The 21,778-nt window shown below is 41.6% G+C and overlaps 1 protein-coding gene across 5 annotated transcripts in view; it reads left to right on the forward strand.

Moving 5' to 3' along the window:
* BMAL2 (basic helix-loop-helix ARNT like 2) overlaps positions 1 to 21,778 on the forward strand; it is a 102,181-nt gene that overhangs the window by 57,376 nt on the left and 23,027 nt on the right. For all 5 annotated transcript variants that reach the window (XM_081248994.1, XM_081248993.1, XM_081248995.1 and 2 more), the window contains 5 exons: positions 3,412 to 3,569; positions 8,964 to 9,043; positions 10,110 to 10,202; positions 13,184 to 13,301; positions 14,131 to 14,274. In XM_081248994.1, the coding sequence (XP_081105120.1) occupies positions 3,412 to 3,569; positions 8,964 to 9,043; positions 10,110 to 10,202; positions 13,184 to 13,301; positions 14,131 to 14,274 (593 nt within the window). The remainder of the gene's footprint in view (positions 1 to 3,411; positions 3,570 to 8,963; positions 9,044 to 10,109; positions 10,203 to 13,183; positions 13,302 to 14,130; positions 14,275 to 21,778) is intronic.

Here is a 21,778-nt window from a genome sequence, read left to right on the forward strand (position 1 = left end):
TGGAGGAAGACCACAGAAGCAAAGTGTCATTCTCGTCACATCATGTCAAGGATGCCTATGGTCAACATGACATCACTGCTGATGTTGACCTTGATCACCTGGCTGAGGTGGGGTCTGTCAGCTTTCTCCACTGTCAAGCTATTTATTTATTTAAGGAATGATTATATTTATTCTTTAAATACTTTTTCAAAAAATCTTAAGGGTGCCTCACTTTACAATGGCTGGACACTGTCAAATTATTCTTTTATCGAAGGAAGACAGTATGTGCAGCCCATGCTTAAGGAGTGGGGATTTATGTTGCTTCTCTTTGAGGATGGAGTATCTACATAAATTATTTGGAATTCTTCTGTATGGGAGATTTCTCCCCCATTTATGTATTCAATCATTTATTTACATAAGTATGGACTACTGCATATTCATATTATACTTTGGGATATAATCCAATGCTACTTTATTTATTTTGTTGCTCAGACTACTCCAGCTTTGAGCACTGGGGGCGTCTTTCAGTTGGCTTCCATCATTGTGGTCACCTGGGCTTTTCAGTGACACAGACTATCAATTTCTTTTTAGTCTACATCTTTTTAGTCTTTTTATACTTTTTAAGTCAGTTTAAGTGAAGGTTTCTGTCACTTGTAACCACAAGATTCTTTTTTTTCCCCACTCAGAACCTAGATATGTTTATTTTATTTATTTTTTATTGGAGTATAGTTGCTTTACACTGCTGTGTCAGTTTCTGCTGTACAGCAAAGTGAATCAGCCATATGTATACATATATGCCCTCTTTTTGGGATTTCCTTCCCACTTAGGTTACCACAGAACACCAAGTAGAGTTCCCTGTGCTATACAGTAGGTTCTCATTAGTTATCTATTTTATACATAATAGTGTGTATATGTCAATCCCAGTCTCACAGCTCATCCCCCCCTTCCCCCTGGTATCCATACATTTGTTCTCTATGTCTGTGTCTTTATTTCTGCTTTGCAAATAAGATCATCTATAACCACAAGATTCTTTTTTTGGGGGAGGTGGGGGTACGCGGGCCTCTCACTGTTGTGGCCTCTCCCGTTGCGGAGCACAGGCTCCGGACGCGCAGGCTCAGCGGCCATGGCTCACGGGCCCAGCCGCTCCGTGGCACGTGGGATCCTCCCGGACCGGGGCACAAACCTGTGTCCCCTGCATCGGCAGGCAGACTCTCAACCACTGCGCCACCAGGGAAGCCCTATAACCACTAGATTCTTAACAAATCTTAAGAGAGAGGGCTTAGGTTGCATTACTTGTTGAACATTTCACATGTTGCCAATATTTCTCTTATGTCAATGCAGCTGAATGACCATTTTACCCCGGAAAGAACCAGTTCTCTCTTGGGCTGTGGCGACCACTTTGCTGAGCACTGTGATAATAGCAGGAGGCTCGAGAGACCGGGGCCGTGTGTGGTTCAAGTTTCAGCCTCATGCTGATAGACAAGTCATGTAGCCTCTGAGTTAGAAAGGGGGCACAGAGATGAGAGGGGATTAAGTGGCATCACATCGTTGTGGTGTCATCTGGAGGCCAAGACTGCCCCTCATCTGCTGAACTGGCTGCTGGGGAGTGTGAATGAGCGCCCCCCCCCCAGACTAGGCTGCCAGATAAAATACAGGACACCTGGCCAACTGTGAACTTCAGGTACGTAATGAAGACTCTTTAGTACAAGTATATCCCAAATATTGCACCAGGATATACTTATACTAAAAAAAGTATTCACTGTTTATCTGAAATTCAAAGTTAACTGCGCGTCCTGGTGCCCTAAGTGCCCTCCCATGTTCAGGCTCCTCAGGACGTGCACTCCAGGGAGAGTGACTCTGCAACTTCAGTTTGACCACGTGGCTCAAGCCATCTCAAATATTTAAGAACTATTTTAAGAACTAGAATTTATAGGAGTTTGTGATTATTTGGCTCTTCAGGGTGAAGAAGGAAGGGAGGGTCTAGAGCTAGTCCAGTGGCTGTCACCAATCAAGATAAACCCTTTAGAAGGAAGAGTAATCAGGGCTGGCAGAGGAAGGATTAAAATGGGGTCGGCTGCAGAGAATGCATCCAGTTTGGGATTTCTTGAGTTTTAGGGGGCTTATGAATCACTGAGGTGCATAATTTTAGTTCTGAAGGTTGGGAATTGGATAAAGAATGAATGAGATAGGGATTGAATGGTAAGTAGCTTATGAGTAGCTGTAAAGCCTTATGAAGGCATGCGATCTCTTGGGGTGAAGCTGTAGGTGAGGAGAGAGTGGTGTCAAGTGAGGGGTCTCTGGGGGGTCAGTATTGAAGGACAGAGGAAGAGCTGAGTAGGGAGGCTAAGGGGGCGGAGCTGAGTGGAGAGGCTGGAGGAGAGGAGAGGTCACAGAAGCCAGCGAAGAATGAGAAATGGCAACAGTGTCAAATTCAAGGCAGGGATCACCTGGGGTTGCATAAGATGAGGCTGACCTCTGCTAGAGTAGTTTTAGTGGAATGGGGGCTGGGAGGATGATTTTATTTTATTTTATTTCAATTTTTTTTTTTTGGCTGCACTGGGTCTTCGTTGCTGCGCGCGGGCTTTCTCTAGTTGTGGTGAGCGGGGGCTACTCTTCGTTGCAGTGCGTGGGCATCCCGTTGCGGTGGCTTCTCTTGTTGCGGAGCACGGGCTCTAGGTGCATGGGCTTCAGTAGTTGTGGCACATAGGCTCAGTAGTTGTGGCTTGCGAGCTCTAGAGCGCAGCCTCTGTAGTTGTGGCTCACGGGCTTAGTTGCTCCATGGTATGTGGGATCTTCCTGGACCAAGGATCGAACCCGTGTCCCCTGCATTGGCAGGCGGATTCTTAACCTCTGCACCACCAGGGATATCCTGGGAGGTTGATTTTAATAGGAGAGGCACCTGGGAGATGAAAGGTTACTCTCAGGAAGCTGGCCAAGGAGGGAAGACAGTAGCAAGGAAAAAAAATCCCTAGAATTCTGGAAAGGGGTTTCTTCCTCAAAGGGAAGAGACTTCAGCCCATTTATCAAAGCATAGAAGGAAATGTGAAAGAGAATGAGCTTAAAATGCTGATAACTGTTCAAACAAAGACCAGAAAGGAGTTAACTTTGAATAGAAGGCGACCCATTCTTCCTCTATGACTGGAGGGAAGCTAAAAAACCACCTGCCACAGCTCTCACACAGAGGTCTTAGTTCTTGAAGGTTTCAGGGAATAAGGTCAGGAAGGAAGGAGCAAAGATTTGGGGGGGGGAGTGGTAAAAGCAGTGTGAATGAGTGCCACTCCTGCCTTTTCGCAGAATGCCACCTGCAGGGCCAAAGTCGGGAGGAAGAGCAGCGGAGGCTTGCTGGCCTCACCCGTGCCCCCACTGCTGCCTCTGGCGTCACTGGGGGTCTGTTAAATGTTCAATATAACGGAAGCTCTTTCTCCTTCTTAGAGAAGCTCATAGCCAAACCGAAAAGCGGAGGAGAGATAAAATGAACCACCTGATTGAAAAACTGTCCGCGATGATCCCTCAGTGCAATCTCATGGCACGGAAACTGGACAAACTGACAGTTTTAAGAATGGCTGTTGAACACTTGAGATCTTTAAAAGGTGAGTTTGAAAATGGCCTCCACACTGGGGTTTGTGAAGTCTTCCCTGGAATTGAAGTCCCTGATGGGTTTGTTTTGTTGTTATTGGCTCCTGAGATTTTATACAGATGTGTCTTTCAACTTTATAGGTATTCATTTTGATGCTTGTCCGTATTCTGTATGTGGAGAAAATACTAATTGGAGGTCAGAAAACTTGGTTTCACTAAAAACTTCATCTTGAGTTTACTATGTGAACTTGAAAAGCCTTTATATTTCTACTAGTTTTCTCATACATAATATGAAGATAAAACCTGCTGTACATACCTCTCAATATTTTAGAAGTTTTTAAATGTTAGTTATTATAATTTTAAGTTATTGACAGATATCCACTATTAGCAAAGAAAACCTCCTTAAATTCAGCAATTTCTCTTAAAACTTTATTCAGACTTGTAAGTAGCACCTGAAAATGCATCACACCTTACTATTCTAAGATATTCTCACGTTTACGAGACATTGGGTGAAGGAGGTCCTTAGCTGATGCTTCTTGGGGCGTGCGTGATCGTTTCTGACTTTAGAAGTTCCCCTATTTGAGCTTGAATTTTAAATCAAAGCATAATAAGTATTCTGTGTATATGTGTAGTCAAAATCACATCTGGTTTGGGAATAACCCTTGTCTGGTGGGTAGAATGATGGAAATAGAATTGAGTTTTAGGTACAAGAATGTTAATGACATAAATTCATACCGAGATGATCAGAAGACCCGGCAGAGGAGTTCGCTGCAGACCACTGAGAAGCCTCTCAAAGTTCAGATTTGTAAACATCTAAAAGATTATAGTGAAATCTGGCTCAAAAAGTATAAGAAAGGGGGCTTCCCTGGTGGCGCAGTGGTTGAGAGTCCGCCTGCCGATGCAGGGGATACGGGTTCGTGCCCCGGTCCGGGAAGATCCCACATGCCGCGGAGCGGCTGGGCCCGTGAGCCATGGCCGCTGAGCCTGCGCATCCGGAGCCTGTGCTCCGCAACGGGAGAGGCCACAAACAGTGAGAGGCCCGCATACCGCAAAAAAAAAAAAAAAAAAGTATAAGAAAGGAATAAGCAAAGGAAGACCAAGGGTCTTCTTTAGATCTCTGTCCTATACTGCATGCCAGGAAAAGGAATCTGTTTCAGGGAAAAGCAAGTTCTGTGGTCTGAACATAGAGACCTTGCCAAGTCAAGTTAAAGTAGCTTAGAAGAGGGCAGTGTTCCCTGGACTCCAGGTGCAAACTGCAGCCCAGACAAAGAGGATCTTACTTCTTACTGAGCCAAAAAGTCCTGGCAAATCTGTTCGGATTGGAGGAGGAGGGGGCATCGGCAAATTAGGAGGTAAAACTAGAGACAGCTATTAAAGGGCTATTCAGCAATAATTTGTGCAAGTTGTACTTTAAATCACCTTCCTTAGATCTCCACAGATGGTAGAAAAATGACTTGTGCACTCTGATCAGCTGACTGCATGCAGATCTGGAGTGCAGGCAGTGGGGAAAAGCAAGTTCAGCCCTTGATCCCTTCAGTGCCGTGCAGAGAGCAGCCCAGGTGTTGGGGGACTGCCTGGCAGGCTTCCTTTAGGGAGTGTGATAGGAGGTCTTTGGTTCATAAGAGTCTATTGTGAAAGAAGATTCTCTTTTACCCACAACTGGGTCTTGCATAAGTTGTATGCAACACTTCCCTTAAATCTTTTCACAGTGAACATTAGCAGGCTCAGCTGAGGTCATTTGCTTGCAACCCTAAAATTACCCAACAGTTTTCACATTCACAGCGTCCTGGCAGAAGAGGACCTAAGGGAAAAGCCATGAATCAGTCAACTAATTCAACAAACATGAAATGAGCATCCGCTCGGTTCCTGTCCTGCGCTGGGGTTAGGAAAATGAAGGAGGCAAGATCTCTGGGCTGGAGGGGCTCATGGTGGACAAGGGAAACAGACCCCGGAGGAGATCATTAACACCCAGTGTGATAAATGTTATGTGGAAGTCTGCCTGGGACGAGGGGCAGAGGCAGCTCAGTAGGGAGGAGACGCTGCCTGAATCCAGAAGGGATTCTTTGGAACAGAGCATAGATTTCACCATTGGCCCTGCTAAGCTGAAGCGAGGTGGTCACGTACGCATCACACATCCTAACCAGATCCTTAGTCAGTGCTACCCACGGATGAGGTGACTTAAAGCAGCTGGGGCTGCATTCCAGTGCCCTAGGCAGAGTGTACCCCAACTGGATCCACAAACGCCCAGATGCCAGATCATGAGAAGGCTGCACGTGGATGGTCCACATGTCATTACTTTGAAGACAGAGGATGGTGAAATGATTTTTTTCTCTACACTCTGCAGCAGTGCTTTGCAGACTATCTGGGGGGAGAGCAAGTGTTCCCCACCCCCATCCATTGTGAAATACGGTACAATTAATTAGTGAAAAACGCTCATGGGCTGGGATGCCACAACAGTGTTACGTTTCCATAAGCGTGTCTAAATGTGTATTCTTAATTTCTGTGCTCATCTCACCACGGTGTGATGACGACAGTGGTTTGCAGACCCCATTTGGAGTAAGCCTTCTTCTGCAGCAGCAGGCACTTTCTGAGAACCTGCGTGGGTCTGAATACCTGGGAGCCAATAATGCATGGGTGGATCCTGGAGGCAAACCTGGGTTCAAATCCTGGCTCCCTGCCTTAATTGCCGTGGGACTTAAGTAATTTCACATTCTAATCCTCAACTCCCACAGCTGTGAAACAGGGGTAATGCATTGCCTCATAGGGTTGTTGTTAAGGACGAGTGTAAAGGGTGAGCACAGTGTTTCTCTTTTTCTCATTGTTCTTTCTTTTACTGCAGTAGAGTTGATTTACAATGTTGTGTTAGTTTCAGGTGTACAGTAAAGTCTATATTGAGCTATACATATACAGTAGGTCCTTGTTGTTTACTTTGTGTCCATTAATCCCAAACTCCTGATTTATCCCTCCCCCAACACCTTTCCCCTTTGGTAACCACAAGTTTGAGTCTATGTCTGTGAGTCTGTTTCTGTTTTGTAAATCCTGTTTCTGTTATTTGTATCATTTTTTTAGATTCCACATATAAGTGATATCATATGATGTTTGTCCTAAGACAGATATCAGAGAAAGAGCACAGGGTTTCTTTTTTTTTTTTTACATCTTTATTGGAGTATAATTGCTTTACAATGGTGTGTTAGTTTCTACTTTATAACAAAGTGAATCAGTTATACATATACATCTGTTCCCATATCTCTTCCCTCTTGCGTCTCCCTCCCTCCCACCCTCCCTATCCCAGCCCTCTAGGTGGTCACAGAGCCCCGAGCTGATCTCCAAGCACAGGGTTTCTTGATGCTGGAGGTGGTGGTCAGAGGACAGGAGGAGGAATTGTTATTGTCATATTGATCATTATTATCCTTATGATGATAATGATCAATGTCATACTGTCATTTTTTAATGATGGTGATGAACTTTATAACAGAAGTTAGTGATCACGTTTCCTCATTTATTTTTGCCACCAGAATCTGAGAATCAGCTTTGTCACTGCCCTTTGGCAGGCGTACAGAATCGCACGGCTTGCATTTTGTTAGCTCACCTCACCCTAGCTTCAGCGCTTTGCTGACTGCCCTCTTTTTCTCGCTGGCACGTCCTCACGTCCTCACTCTCCTGTTTCGTCAGGGCTCGCGCATTCTGGCTGCCTGACACTGACTGGCTTTCCTCAGCACGATTCCGCCAGCCTCGCTTCAGGCCAGCCTGGAAGTGTCAGCGCCTCCCTCACATTGATTTATTCCTGTGCCTGGCCTGGCGTGCGGAGTCTGCGTCTTTCGTCCCTTTCTCAACTCCCTCCTACCAGGCTACTGGGTAGTAATAATAAGAAGAACAAGAAGTCATTTGGGGAAATTCTTTGAGGGCTACCTAGAAGGTAGATTCCAAAAGAGATTTCGTTGGCTTATGCCAGGCCTTTTAGGGGTGCTGCTGCTCTGAGAAGACTTTACCAAATCACTCCATGAGTGTGTGTGATTTTCTGGTTTTGTTTTTTCCCCACCACTTCGGTAGTTGGTGAGTTTCGACTATAAATTCACCCAAGGACCAATTAATGGTTAACATGTCTCAGGGTGTTACCCTACCTTTCTTGTGCAAAAGCATCTTTCCTTGAGGTGCCTAGAAGGAGGGGTTTAGGGTTAGGGAGGTTGGGAAGTGTAAGGGAGGGAAATGTGATTTACTTTTGAATCACCCTTGCTTGGAGGTTATCTGGGGACAGCACACCTTGGCTTGATGAAGTGTCCCCTGCGCCCCCTTGTGGCCATGAAGGGCTTTCCCTGTCAAGGTTGGTGGATGCCCTCGAGACAAACGTACTTTTAGTTGTTCCCTTACTTCTCTCAGGTCAAATTTTACCTAGCTTTGACACGATCATTACTTACCATTTTCCCAGCTCTTCTGGTTTCTTTAGAGACTTTCCTTTTAATACAGTAATCTCTGTGCTAAAGGCTTAAAGTGAATTATTTCGTTTATATTTTATACATTTTTTTTGTATTATCAGAAGTCTCCATATGATCGTTAAAGGGTCATGTGGGAAATCTTATGAATCCATAAAATGTGCTTAGAATTCCAGAATCTCTCTATTCAGGGTAATTCATATGATCAGTTTTAATAAGGTAAGAAATTATAAAAATAACCAGAGTCATGAATATTGTTGCATGTTTTTATAATGTTATAGATAATATATTGCACTTTATTACTTTTCAATATACAGCTCTTACTGTCTGCACATTTGAGTATAATGGAATAAGTAGTTCTAAGAATTTACAGTCTGAGAGGCAGGATATTTCAATCTAGTAATAACGAAGAAAGAGAATGATTACAGAAGAGGTCTTAGAGTGTACTAAAAGAGAAAATGACATCATCATCCTTGTCACCAATAGCAACAGCAGCATTGCTAATGTTCACTGAGCATTTACTACATTTCCATCTCTATTTTTTTTAAAGAAATACTCTATTTTATTTATTTATTTATTTATATTTTTTTACTCCATTGGGTCTTCGTTGCTGCACGTGGGCTTTCTCTAGTTGCGGTGAGCGGGGGGGCTACTCTTTGTTGTGGTGCGCGGGCTTCTCATTGTGGTGGCTTCTCTTGTTGCAGAGCACGGGCTCTAGGCACACGGGCTTCTGTAGTTGTGGCACGCGGGCTCAGTAGTTGTGGCTCAGGGGCTCAGTAGTTGTGGCTCGCAGGCTCTAGAGTGCAGGCTCAGTAGTTGTGGCGCATGGGCTTAGTTGCTCCGCGGCATATGGGATCTTCCTGGACCAGGGCTCGAACCCATGTCCCCTGCATTGGCAGGTGGATTCTTAACCACTGCGCCACCAGGGAAGTCCCTCCATCTCTATTTTCAATAACTATTTGACTTCTTTATTTTCAGGTATGACACGTTCTTATGCAGGAAATAATTACAGACCTTCATTCATTCAGGATAATGAGCTCAGACACTTAATTCTTAAGGTAAGTTAAGAGATATGTTTGTCTAAGTTGTATTTGTCTTTTCATCTTTGTTTGAATGGGAGGAAGATTTTTAGTTCTAAAAATCCCTGTTCTAAACATACAGGACTCTGTATTATACCAAATTTCCTTTACGATAAAAATTTAAGTTATGCAAGTAAATATGTCTTATTAGTTTGGGCTAATGAATGTAGAGGCAGAGGATAGGCACTTTCCAAAGGAGAGAGCATAGCTTGTCTTTAATGCTAAGCTCCTTACACTGCCTGGTGCCCTCACTTCCCACACCGTAGGCTCTTTTCCCCACTCTTGGCACCTCCTTCAGGCCATCTACCTTGTACTCAGTTCCTTCAGGATCCTGTTCTCTGCAGATGAGCCAGCCACTGCTTACTGAATGAGTTATTAGTCGATGCTCTGCCATTTCTGTCCTCATCCTTTCACGTGCATGCCTGGGTTTCAGATTCTCTGGTCTACAGCTTTATTTGACGTGGAAAATATGACCATGTCATTGGCTTATCCTGCTCCCAGGAGGTAATACATGTTTTGATCTTGTGCTATTACTACTAGGCTTTATGCCTTAGTATGATTAAATAGAAAGATTTTTGATACACCTTTGTCCGTTTTTCTTTTAATTTTTTTAAAGAGCCCCTTTTTTATTTGAAAAGCTGAATTCAAATACAGTATTCCTGATGCTTCCTTCATCCCAGTCTGCACAGTCCTTCCATCTCAGTGCATCCATAGGCAACCATTATTGATGTGTTTTGATATCTTTACAGAGTTTCTGTATGAGTATAGAATTCAACATAGGTAATTTTTATATTTTGAAATATCTCAACTAGATATTCCATGCCTGGACTTTCCAAGTCAAAAACATTACTTTAGACTGGGGTTCAGTTTGATTTTATCAGTCTTTTTATGTACTAAGAAAATTTCTTAAAATTAATTTTACTAGCTCTTATGACCACTCTACTAGTTTTATTGCTACAATAATTTCCTCAAAATCTGAATGTATGTGTATGAGAGAGACAGAAGATATCTTTTAAAATATTCACTTTGTATTTTTAAATCCTAGACTGCAGAAGGCTTCCTATTTGTGGTTGGATGTGAAAGAGGAAAAATTCTCTTCATTTCTAAATCAGTCTCCAAAATACTTAATTATGATCAGGTATCCAAAACTGAGAATATTTTCTTACTATGTTTATTAATTTTTTTAAAATTTTTTGGGGGGGTGGCTGCATCAGGTCTTAGTTGAGGCATGCAGGATCTTTCGTTGTGGTGTGGGCTCTTTGGCACATGGGCTCTTTGTTGCGGCATACGGGCTTCTCTCTAGTTGTGGTGCATGGGCTCTAGTTTGAGGCACGCAGGCTCTCTAGTTGAGGCGCACGAGCTCAGTAGTTGCGGCATGTGGGCTTAGTTGCCCCATGGCATGTGGAATCTTAGTTCCCCAGCCAGGGATTGAACCCGTGTCCCCTGCATTAGAAGGCGATTCTTTACCACTGGACCACCAGGGAAGTCCCACTGTGTTTATTTTGTAAAAAAAAAAAGAAACATATCTTGAAGCTCTTTTTCTGAACTCTTTCTTCCCATTGGGCTGTGGGATTGGCTTCTGCTAAGTTAGAACTAAGAGAGATGGGAAGATGTGTGGAAAAAGTATGAATTTTTGTTATTGACAGGAGTGTTCACTTCCTTCAGCAAGTTATTTCATTTTCCTGAATCTCAGCTTCCTCCTATGTAAACAGTGGAATTTATGATGATACCTGTCTCTCAGGATGTAAGCACTAAATACGATATCATATTTGAGTGTCTGAAAAATATTAGTCACCCTTCTCTGTTTCCTCCAAGAGACAGCATTATTATTTATTAAGTTATACGCACTGCAAAACAGTTTTTGATCTAGGCTCTGGCAACAAACTCTGAAATACATCTTTCATTTAACTAGTGGTGTGATTGATTTGCTTCCTTGTTACTGAACACCATTTAATTTAAACTAGTTACTCAAAAACTATAGCACTGAAACCAACAGAGTGAATAAACTAGCACCTGTGGTCTCCTTCAAAATAGAAATAGAATAATAGAATACATAATAAAAATAATATATATAGCTCTATTTACAATAGCCAGGGCATGGAAGTAACCTAAGTGTCCATCGACAGATGAATGGATAAAGAAGATGTGGCACATATATACAATGGAATATTACTCAGCCATAAAAAGAAATGAAATTGAGTTATTTGTAGTGAGGTGATGGACCTAGAGTCTGTCATACAGAGTGAAGTAAGTCAGAAAGAGTAAAACAAATACCGTATGCTAACAGACATATATGGAATCTTTAAAAAAAAAAAGAGAAATGGTTGTGAAGAACCTAGGGGCAGGATGGGAATAAAGACACAGACCTACTACAGAATGGACTTGAGGACACGGGGAGGGGGAAGGATAAGCTGGGACAAAGTGAGAGAGTGGCATGGACATATATACACTACCAAATGTAAAATAGATAGCTAGTGGGAAGCAGCCGCATAGCACAGGGAGATCAGCTCAGTGCTTTGTGACCACCTAGAGGGGTGGGATAGGGAGGGAGATGCAAGAGGAAGGAGATATGGGAATATATGTATATGTATAGCTGATTCACTTTGTTATAAAGCAGAAACTAACACCCCACTGTAAAAAAATTAATAATGATATATATAAAGATATAATAAATAATATAGAAATAAGATAGCCCCCAGCTTTAATCTTAAATAACTCCCATTAATCTCAGCCTATATTCCCCCCAAACTTGAAAATTTGGAGAGATAGAAGGCATTCATAGATAATGAGTTAAATAACAGAAAAAGATATTATGAACCTACATACAGAGGGAGTGAAAACCAGCTGGTTATAGGTGGGGACGCAAAAGCAGGGTAAGACTTGATTTTTCTATCTTCTAATTGGAAATAAAGAACATCACACACATACATACACACCAAGATACTTGACAATTCAATGTAGCTCTTAAGTTCCAAATTAGTAACATGGAGGCCAGTCCCACTGGACACTGACTTTCCATTTCAGAGACCATTCAAGAGACTCACTGACTGCTCAGGAGGACTTTGGGATCCCCATGGTACAGGGTCTGGTCTTCAGCTTTTCAGCTTCAGAAATCTGATTTGTCTATAACAGCAGAGATTGACACAACATTGTAAATCAACTGTACTTCAATTAAAAAAAAAACTGATTTGCTCTGAAGCAGTTCTGGGTATAGACTTATCTTAGCCAATCACACAATAGACTGATGTATAAATCAGATTGCTAGTGTTTTGTTTTGTTTTGTTTTTGATAGTGATATCTAACTGCCAAGCACTCCAGGCCACTTGGACCAGCTGGTCCATGTTTTTACCTTCTATAGGAATGTCTGCTTGGGTAATAAAGGAGTTCAGAAGAGGGGTGATCACTGTGGGCTTCACATGTGAAGTAGAATGTCTCCTAGGCTTTAAGATGAGCAGAGAAGGGGAGGAAGACATTTCAGGTTGGGAGAAGGAATCTTGGAATTCAGGGAGTAAAAGGCAATTGGCTGGATCAGCCAGGGAACTGAGTTTATAGAGAAGAGGTAATGAATTCCAGGTGATGAGACCATGCAAGCAAAGTCATGGGCTGAGGAAGGCTGTGCATGTGGGGAGAAGTGGAATGCCAAAAGAGACGTATTCCAGGTTGGATTTGAGTTATCAACAGTATGGTAATTATTTGTAAACAGTATGGTAAATTTGAGTTACACCATAAAAATCACAGGTATTCTCTGACTTCTATATTATACTGTAATATAATCTCTTTTACTAATGGTAAAGTTTAAAATAAATAATAATATGCCTCGAAGTAACATGTGAATTGGGGATGTTACCAAGAGTAACAAGAATAAATAGAATGTTAGTTATTAGATGTGTGTATGTGGTTTGTGTCTATCCAGTTATGGGTCTGTGTGCATGTATTTTTTTCTATCTACACGTATCACTGTTTTTAACACTGACCAAGCTAAGGTCACCCAGTACAGTAAATGTACCTGAGCTTAAGAAAAAGCCACTTTAAACCAAAGAAAGAGTATCCTATGTCTGTATGAGGAAAGGTAGAAATGACATGATACTGATTTTCAATGAACATCTACCTTATAAATAGGCTAGCTTGACTGGACAAAGCTTATTTGACTTCTTACATCCAAAAGATGTTGCCGAAGTAAAGGAACAACTTTCTTCCTCTGATATTTCACCAAGAGAGAAGCTGATAGATGCCGAAAGTAAGTACTCATTTCAGCATTCTTACCATTTTATGTAAATGTAATTATTACTTCAGAGTACAGCTGTACAGTGTTTTGAAAACATTAGCTAATTATGGTTTTATCAAGAGGAGAATTATTTAGTAAACTTTATAATCATCAACCTCAGTTTAAAAAAACATAACTATATAGAGAATTCATGTATTTGTACATGTATATAAAAACAAATACATTCATCTGAAGATGCTTTGGGGAAAATGTGATTACTTCATATTCTCTATTTTTCATATGCTAATAAAATCTTTATAGGAAAGTATCATTTGGGATAAAAAAATTGCTGGAGTTTTTTTATTATTTAGTTGTATGCTGAGGGACAATTATTCTCTTTCTTAAATGTGTTAGTTAGGTCTACTCAATGTGAAAGACCTTGTATAATTGTGCTTGAGAAGTATACATATTCTTTATCTTCTCCAGAAATACTTCTCTTCTCTGAAAATGCTTATTGCCTAATAATTATTTATAATATAAAAATAATAATGCTTTATGCTACTGATTACTGTTTTAGTTAAGGTTTTTTTCATTTAATTTTTATTTCATTTAAATTATCTTTACTATCTGCCCGCCTGGGGAAAAATATAAAGATAAATTTCAAGTGATTATAAATTATCAAAATGTGATTGCTTGACAAATACATTTTTGTTGGTATGTTTCACTTTGGGGTTTACTGTATAATGATGTCAATAACCATTTCTCAAGTAATAGGTGCCCAGAAAATGTTAGGAGGTAGATTTCAAAATTATTTGAAAATATTATTTTCTACCTATTCTCTTACCTCTTTGCACTATGAAAGCTGGTTTGCAAGCTCACAGTAATTTCCACACCAGAAGGAGTTGTGTGTATTCTGGCTCAAGACGATCCTTTTTCTGTCGAATCAAGAGTTGTAAAATCTCTGTTAAAGAAGAGCACGAATGCTTACTCAACTCAAAGAAGAAAGGTATTGTCCTTTTGAAATGTCAAGTGATTTGAGACATGGATATAAAATTAAACGTCCTAAATATTTTCTGTACAAGAAAAAAAAAATAAGCTGAATGGTCAAGGCAAATAATTGAGGCCAAAAGCATTTATTTATCTAAATAATTCTGGTTCTGGTGAACCAAGACCGTGTTAAGCAGATCCAACCATAAGTGAATCACCTAACCTACACAGAAGTCCATATGAGAGAAAACCTTGGTGGCCAACGCAACTACCTTAACATGGCTGAAATCTCTGTGATGTTTGATGCAAGTTATAAATTGAGCAGAGGCTAACATTATCAAGTTTTGTATGTGTTTTAAAGACTACCAGATTAATTTCTCTCTCCTTCTGTGAAGAAAAGAGTTTCCACATGGACTTATTTAGTACTAATATTTCAGTCATCTCTTTGTTGTGGTGCATGGCTAGTGTCCAGGATAACCATTTTACTTCTGTAAAACCTGATCTCACCCTCTGCCCCTGGCCTAGCATCTTACTCTTTGTTTCTAAGCCTTGCAACCGCATAGGTTGCAACCTCTCTATTCTGTTTGAGAACCTCTGCTTTAAATTCTTGTGTCAAGTATGAGATTCGTTGGGAACACAAGAGGAGGAAAGGGCAAGAAAGAGGAGAGGAAGAGGGGATGCCCTGGGCAGCAGCGCCGAGACTGGTGCTGAAGTTCTTTGGGTGTAGAGTCCTCCCCCACTTGCATTTTCCCACAGCTTCTATCACAATCTTGTTTCTAACAAGATTACTACATATTGGCTATGCTTACAGAACAGTGATAGAAATAAGCCTGAGATCGTTGCCTGACATAATAGTCTAATTAAATAGATTTTGGTCAGTCAGTTATTCATTGAGTACCTACTGTGTGCCGGGCGCTGTATCAAATGCAAAGTACACATTGGAAACAGGCAGACAAATCATGGCTCTAGTGAATTTGCTATTACAGGGACAGGAAGCAGTCAATTAACTTATAAATTAATAAATATTTTAGGAAAGTGCAATGAAGTCCATAAAATGAGATATTGAGGATAGGAATAGGGAAAAGGAGTTACTTTACAGTACTCAGAGATGGTCTCTCTTAGGGGACATTTGAGCTGAGACCAGAATGATGAGAAGGAGTCAGCTGTGCAAAAATCTATGGGAAGAAATTCCCGACAGAAAGATAAGTATAGAGACCTGGAGGTAGGAAGAACTTGGTATCTGGGGGCTCAACAGAGACCAGTGTGACTGCATCCTAGATGTGGAAGATGGCATTAGGAAGAGAGGAAGCTGGGGGTCCATAGGGGCTGGGGCAGTGGTGTGCTAGGCAGTGTTTAACAACCAGCTCTCTGAGTAGAGTTCTGATATGGATGTTGGTTCATATTTTCCTTTACATTAATAAGTAAGATAAAAGTTTTGTTTAAAAAACTAAAAACAGAGTTACCATATGATCCAGGGATCCCACTCCTGGGCATATATCTAGAGAAAATGATATTTCAAAAAGATACATGCACCCCTGTGTTCATAGCAGCACTGTTTACAATAGCCAAGACATGGAAGCAACCTAAATGTCTATGGACAGATGAATGGATAAAGAAAATGTGGTGCATATATACAATGGAATATTACTCAGCCATAAAAAGGAATGAAATAATGCCATTTGTAGCAACATGGATGGACCTAGAGATTATCATACAAAGTGAAGTAAGCCAGACAAAGACCAATATCATATGATATCACTTATATGTGGAATCTGAAAAGAAATGATACAAAAGAATCTATGTCCAAAACAGAGAGAGACCCACAGGCATAGAAAACAAACTTATGTTTACCAGAGGGGAAGTGGGGTGGGGATAAATTAGGAGTTTGGGATTAACAGATACACACTACGGTATATGAAACAGATAAACAACAAGGACCTACTGTATAAAGCTGGGAACTATACTCAGTATTTTGTAATGACCTATAAGGAAAAAGAATCTGAAAAAGAATATATATATATATATATGTATCACTTTGCTGTACACCTGACACTAACACCACATTGTAAATCAACTATACTCCAATTAAAAAAAAAAGAAATTACTAGAAGATGAAAAGAAGTAACCAATAGATAAAGTTTTATACACATAGATAAAAGCACATGCATATTTATGATGGTGAAAAAATAAAAACAAATATAGATTCCAACAACGTAAGAGTGGTTAAGTAGCTATGACACAGCTACATGATGGTATATTATGCAACCATTAGAATCATTTATAAGGAATTTGTAATAACACTGTAAAGTTATCACAATGATATGCAAATAATGCAGAGTATACACTATGATTTCAATTACTATAATAACAACTATAGAAAAAATTCTAAAAGGAAGTAATTCTAAATAGTAGTATTAGTTGGTGAAATTTGGCTATACTTCAATTAAAAAAGATAAAAGTGAAACCATGAAGATATATTGTCGGAACTTCACTCATTTTTTTAATGATATGAGTGACTTTGCTGAAATAGTTTTTTAATACTGGAAGATTATTTACTCAATTTTTTAGTGCTATTCACTATATAACAACTATAGACACAATGCACTTTTAAGTTAAATCTTCATTATTAACATTTTGTCCATTGCTTTCATAGGCAGGAAAAAAAACAATAAATCAAGCCCCAATTTGTAGCTTTGCCAATTTCTGTGGTGTAAATCATCACAGTATGGCTACTTTCGAGCTACCAACATGGGGTCATTAGAGTAGGGAAGGGATATACAACAACACAACATTATATGGTATCATGGTCAAAAAGGATTTTTTTCAATAAATGTTTATTAAGTACACACTATGGGCCAAACCCTGTTCTATACTCTAGAGCCAGAGCAGCAAACAAACCAAAAACCTTGCTGAGTGATTAGTGCTATAAAGATAAAGAAAATAGAATAAGACATTAGAATTTAGAACCAGATCTCAAATCACTGTTTCACAATGTGTTAAAACATGGTTTTAGGGCTTCCTTGGTGGCGCAGTGGTTAAGAATCCGCCTGCCAATGCAGGGGACATGGGTTCAAGCCCTGGTCTGGGAAGATCCCACATGCCGCAGAACAACTAAGCCCGTGTGCCACAACTACTGAGCCTGCGTTCTAGAGCCCACGAGCCACAACTACTGAGCCCATGTGCCACAACTACTGAAGCCCACGCGCCTAGAGCCTGTGCTCTGCAATAAGAGACGCCACTGCAATGAGAAGCCCGCGCACCGCAACCAAGAATAGCCCCCGCTCGCTGCAACAAGAGAAGCCACTGCAATGAGAAACCCACGCACCGCGACCAAGAGTAGCCCCCGCTCACCACAACTAGAGGAAGCCTGCGCACAGCAACAAAGACATAATGCAGCCAAAAATAAAAATAAATAAATTTTTAAAAACATGGTTTTAAACAATAATAAGGCATAATTAATCATATTGATGCATTAAGTAATATGTATTATAATTTTTAAAGAACAGAAAAGTTTTACCACTAATAAAATTTGTTCCTAAAACCTTGTTTTTCCTCTTTTTTCTCTTGTATTTAAAATTTTAGTTTTGTGTTGATAATGTACATAATATGTTAGTACAAAAGTGGATGTATATAATATATACACGTGAAGGGTGCTTACAGTTTTGTTTTGCTTTTTGCGGTATGCAGGCCTCTGACTGTTGTGGCCTCTCCCGTTGCGGAGCACAGGCTCCAGACACGCAGGCTCAGCGGCCATGGCTCACGGGCCCAGCCGCTCCGTGGCATATGGGATCCTCCCGGACCGGGGCACGAAGCCGTGTCCCCTGCATTGGCAGGCGGACTCTCAACCACTACGCCACCGGGGAAGCCCGCTTACAGTTTTTTTATAGCGTGCAAAATAATGTTTGAAGGCCATTGCTTTAGAGATTAGAGAAGTAATAGATGAGTCACAGGATACCCCTAGGAACATCTCTGTACTGTGAGAAAGACTTTTTTCATGTTATATGAGGTCCAGTGGGAGCTAAGTGACCATTGCCATCACCGCAGTAACTTATGAAGTACTAAATCAGACACCCTGAGTCTGCCCCCCTTAGGGCTTCATATTAAGACCACAGGAAGGTCAAGACATGTAGACCAGCTAGGAGAACCTCACAGAAACATTTCAAAAGATCTGTCCCTGAATAAGGAAGACTACAGGATGATCAGTGGAGATATGAAAGATTTGAGGACAGCCTGGTGATGTGCTTCTCCACCATAATGAAGGTTTAATCCTGAATTGACAAGTGCCCAGTATGGAAGAAAAGATTGGTGCCTGTCAAGCCTGTGGCCCTGGAGGCTTCCCAGACTCAGATCTCCAAAACAGGATGCCAACAGCAGCACCAGGGCATCCTGCTGGAAGGAATGGAGAATGCAAGCCCATTGGCAGATCCTGGACCATTAAAGCACAGGCAACACCTCTTTCCAGGAAATCTTCCCTGACACCCTCCCCTTGCTGGTTGGCTTGAGTCCCCAGTACCCGCTTTTGCTAATCCATTAATAATCCTGAGCATCTCTTATATCACGGCCCATTCCACACTGTGTCAAAATTATTATTATATTTTTGTTTGCCTCCCACACTAAACTGAGAGCTTCATTTCTCTTTCCATGATGCCTGGCACACAGTAGGCACTGAAACATTTACTGAAGGCATAAGTGACCATCCTCTTGCCCTCTGTTCCTGATTCAAACAACATCATTGCTCTGCAGTCTACAAGAACAATTAAGAATCCAGTGAATTAGTCTACATTATAGTGTTTTACTTTCACCAAAGAAGCAATTTAAACACATTTTGAGATTTTTTTCCCCCAAGACATTTTGAGCAAATACTATGGACCGAATTATGTCCCCTAAAATCCATATGTTGAAGTCCAGTGTGGTCGTATTTGGAGATGGGACCTTTGGGAGATAATTAGGTTTAGGTGAGGTCATGAGGGTGAGGCCCTCCTTCTAAGAGGAGACCCCAGAGAGTTTGCTGTCTGTGAGCACACAGCGAGATGGTAGCTGTCTGTGAGCTAGGATGAGAGTCCCCACCAGAACTCAACTATGCTGGCATCCTGATCTCAGAGCTCCAGCCTCCAGAACTGTGAGGAAATAAACTTCTGTTATTTAAGCCACTCAGCCTGTAGTGCTTTGTTATGCGGGCCCCAGCTGACTAGGATGAGAAACAGCTTGGATCATTTTTCTCTACTGGAATTCCAATAAGTAAATCTGAAAAGGCTCTGCAGTGGAAACCAAAGGCATCTTGGCCTTGCTGAAAATAAATGTATGTTTATTAAGTTGGCATTTTACAGTTTGTCTTGAAATACGGCACTACGAGTCACAAATCGGTGGTAGGACTCTACCTTGTCTAGGCTCATCCTTTCTTTTACCTTAGAGTTTTCATTTTTTTGTTGTGGTTGTTGTGGTTGTTGTTGTTGTTGTTGCGGTACACGGGCCTCGCACTGTTGTGGCCTCTCCCGCTGCGGAGCACAGGCTCCAGACGCGCAGGCTCAGCGGCCATGGCTCACGGGCCCAGCCGCTCCACGGCATGTGGGATCTTCCCGGACCGTGGCACGAACCTGTGTCCCCTGCATTGGCAGGCGGACTCTCAACCACTGCGCCACCAGGGAAGCCCTCATTTCATTTTTTGTCAAATTCTAGGACAGCACATGACTGAATATATACAGTCAGTCACTAATAATAATCTTAGAGGTATAATGCTTTCTGTGTCTGGCCTTTTAACCCTTTGTAAAGATACGAAAAGGAAAGTGAGATATCTTCTGTGAAACTACATGGTTCTGTGGTAGCATTCCAAAGCAGTCTTGTAAATACTGAATCTTAAGCAAAAACACATGTGTATAGTCATAGGTTAAAAAAAAAAAAATCCAAGCAACATTCTTGAAGAATGTAATAATCAAACTTTAGTCCTTCCATGTGGTTTCTAAAAGGATTTTTTTTTAATTATAAGTTTTAGAGGTGTATAAGAGAGGCAGGGAAAGTTTCTTTCCTTTGAAATACATATTGATAATCCTACTGGGAAAATACAGATATTTCAAGAATATCTGGTAAATGGTCAGTTGGAGCTAATTTATAGTTGAATTCTGTGATGCATTAAAGAAACAAATATCTTTAAGTCCCTCCATTGTCCCAGGTTCTTATACTAGGTCCTGCTTCACAACAGCCGTGCTGGTGGACAGGCTTTAGGACAGAGTGGACAGGGCCTGGGCTCTGAATTCAATAGAGTTTTTTTGTTTGTTTGTTTTGTTTTGTTTTTTTGCAGTATGCGGGCCTCTCACTGTTGTGGCCTCTCCCGTTGCGGAGCACAGGCTCCAGACGCGCAGGCTCAGCGGCCATGGCTCACGGGCCCAGCCACTTCACGGCACGTGGGATCCTCCCGGACCGGGGCACGAACCCATGTCCCCTGCATCGGCAGGCGGACTCCCAACCACTGCGCCACCAGGGAAGCCCTCAATAGAGTTTTAATGTCAGGTCTGCTGCTTAACAACTGTGCGACGTTAGGCAAGTTCCTCTCAATATATGGGAAATGGGTGGGTGGACTGAATTGTGTTTCCCCTAAATCCACATGTAGAAGGCCTTATTCCCAATGTGCCTGTATTTGGAGACAGGGCCTTTAGAGAGGTAGGGAGGTCATAAGAGTGGGGCCCTAATCCGCTGTGACTGGTATCCTCATAAGAGGAGGAGAAGACACCAGGGGTGCATACACGCAGAGGAGGCCAGCTGAGGGTGCAGTGAGAGAGGCCTTAGGAGACACCAAGCCTTCCAACACCTTGATCATGGACCTCTAGCCCCCAGAACTTTGAGAAAATACATTTCTATTGTTTAAGCCACCCGTCTGGTATTTTGTATAGCAGCCGGAGCAGACTGATACAATGGCTGGACTAATAGCACCTCACGGGAGTGTGGTTAGGATTACATGTAGCTGAGGCAGTGCTTGGCTTCTAGTAAGCACTCACTATGTGTAAGCTGTTATTTGTGGCTCAGAAAGAAGAGAGGGAGAATAAAAGAGCAAGAAAGAGAATCAGTATGTATTTAAAATCTGAATGCCAAGCACTTTGCATAAGTACCTAATTTAATTTGCATAACAATCCTGTGCAAACCATCCCAGTCTTGCAGATGAGAAAAACCAGAAGCTGAAAAAGGTTCTGTAACTTGTCTGAAGTCACCTAGAAAGTGGCAGAATCAGGAATCTGGCTTTAAAATCTGTCTTCTTTCCACTATGCCATGCCACCTGTTAAGAGTAGCTTCCTAGATGCCAAAGGTTATTAATGGGAGAGATCCATTCTAGATGATTTCTGCAGCAGACACACAGCAACGGGGTCGGCTCCTGTTGTGGGAATGTACCCCCGCCCACACACAGATGCTCATCCCCACTCCAAGCTGGGCTACACAGATGCCTGCAGTTACAGCCAAGTATGTTTTCAAAGAGGACTTTTTAATCTGCTCAAGTACTTGACCAGGTATTCACTTAATACTCCAAAGCTCTGTGC

The sequence above is a fragment of the Mesoplodon bidens genome, assembly GCF_964165515.1.
Source record: "Mesoplodon bidens genome assembly, chromosome: 11".
Classification (NCBI taxonomy): Eukaryota; Metazoa; Chordata; class Mammalia; order Artiodactyla; family Ziphiidae; genus Mesoplodon; species Mesoplodon bidens.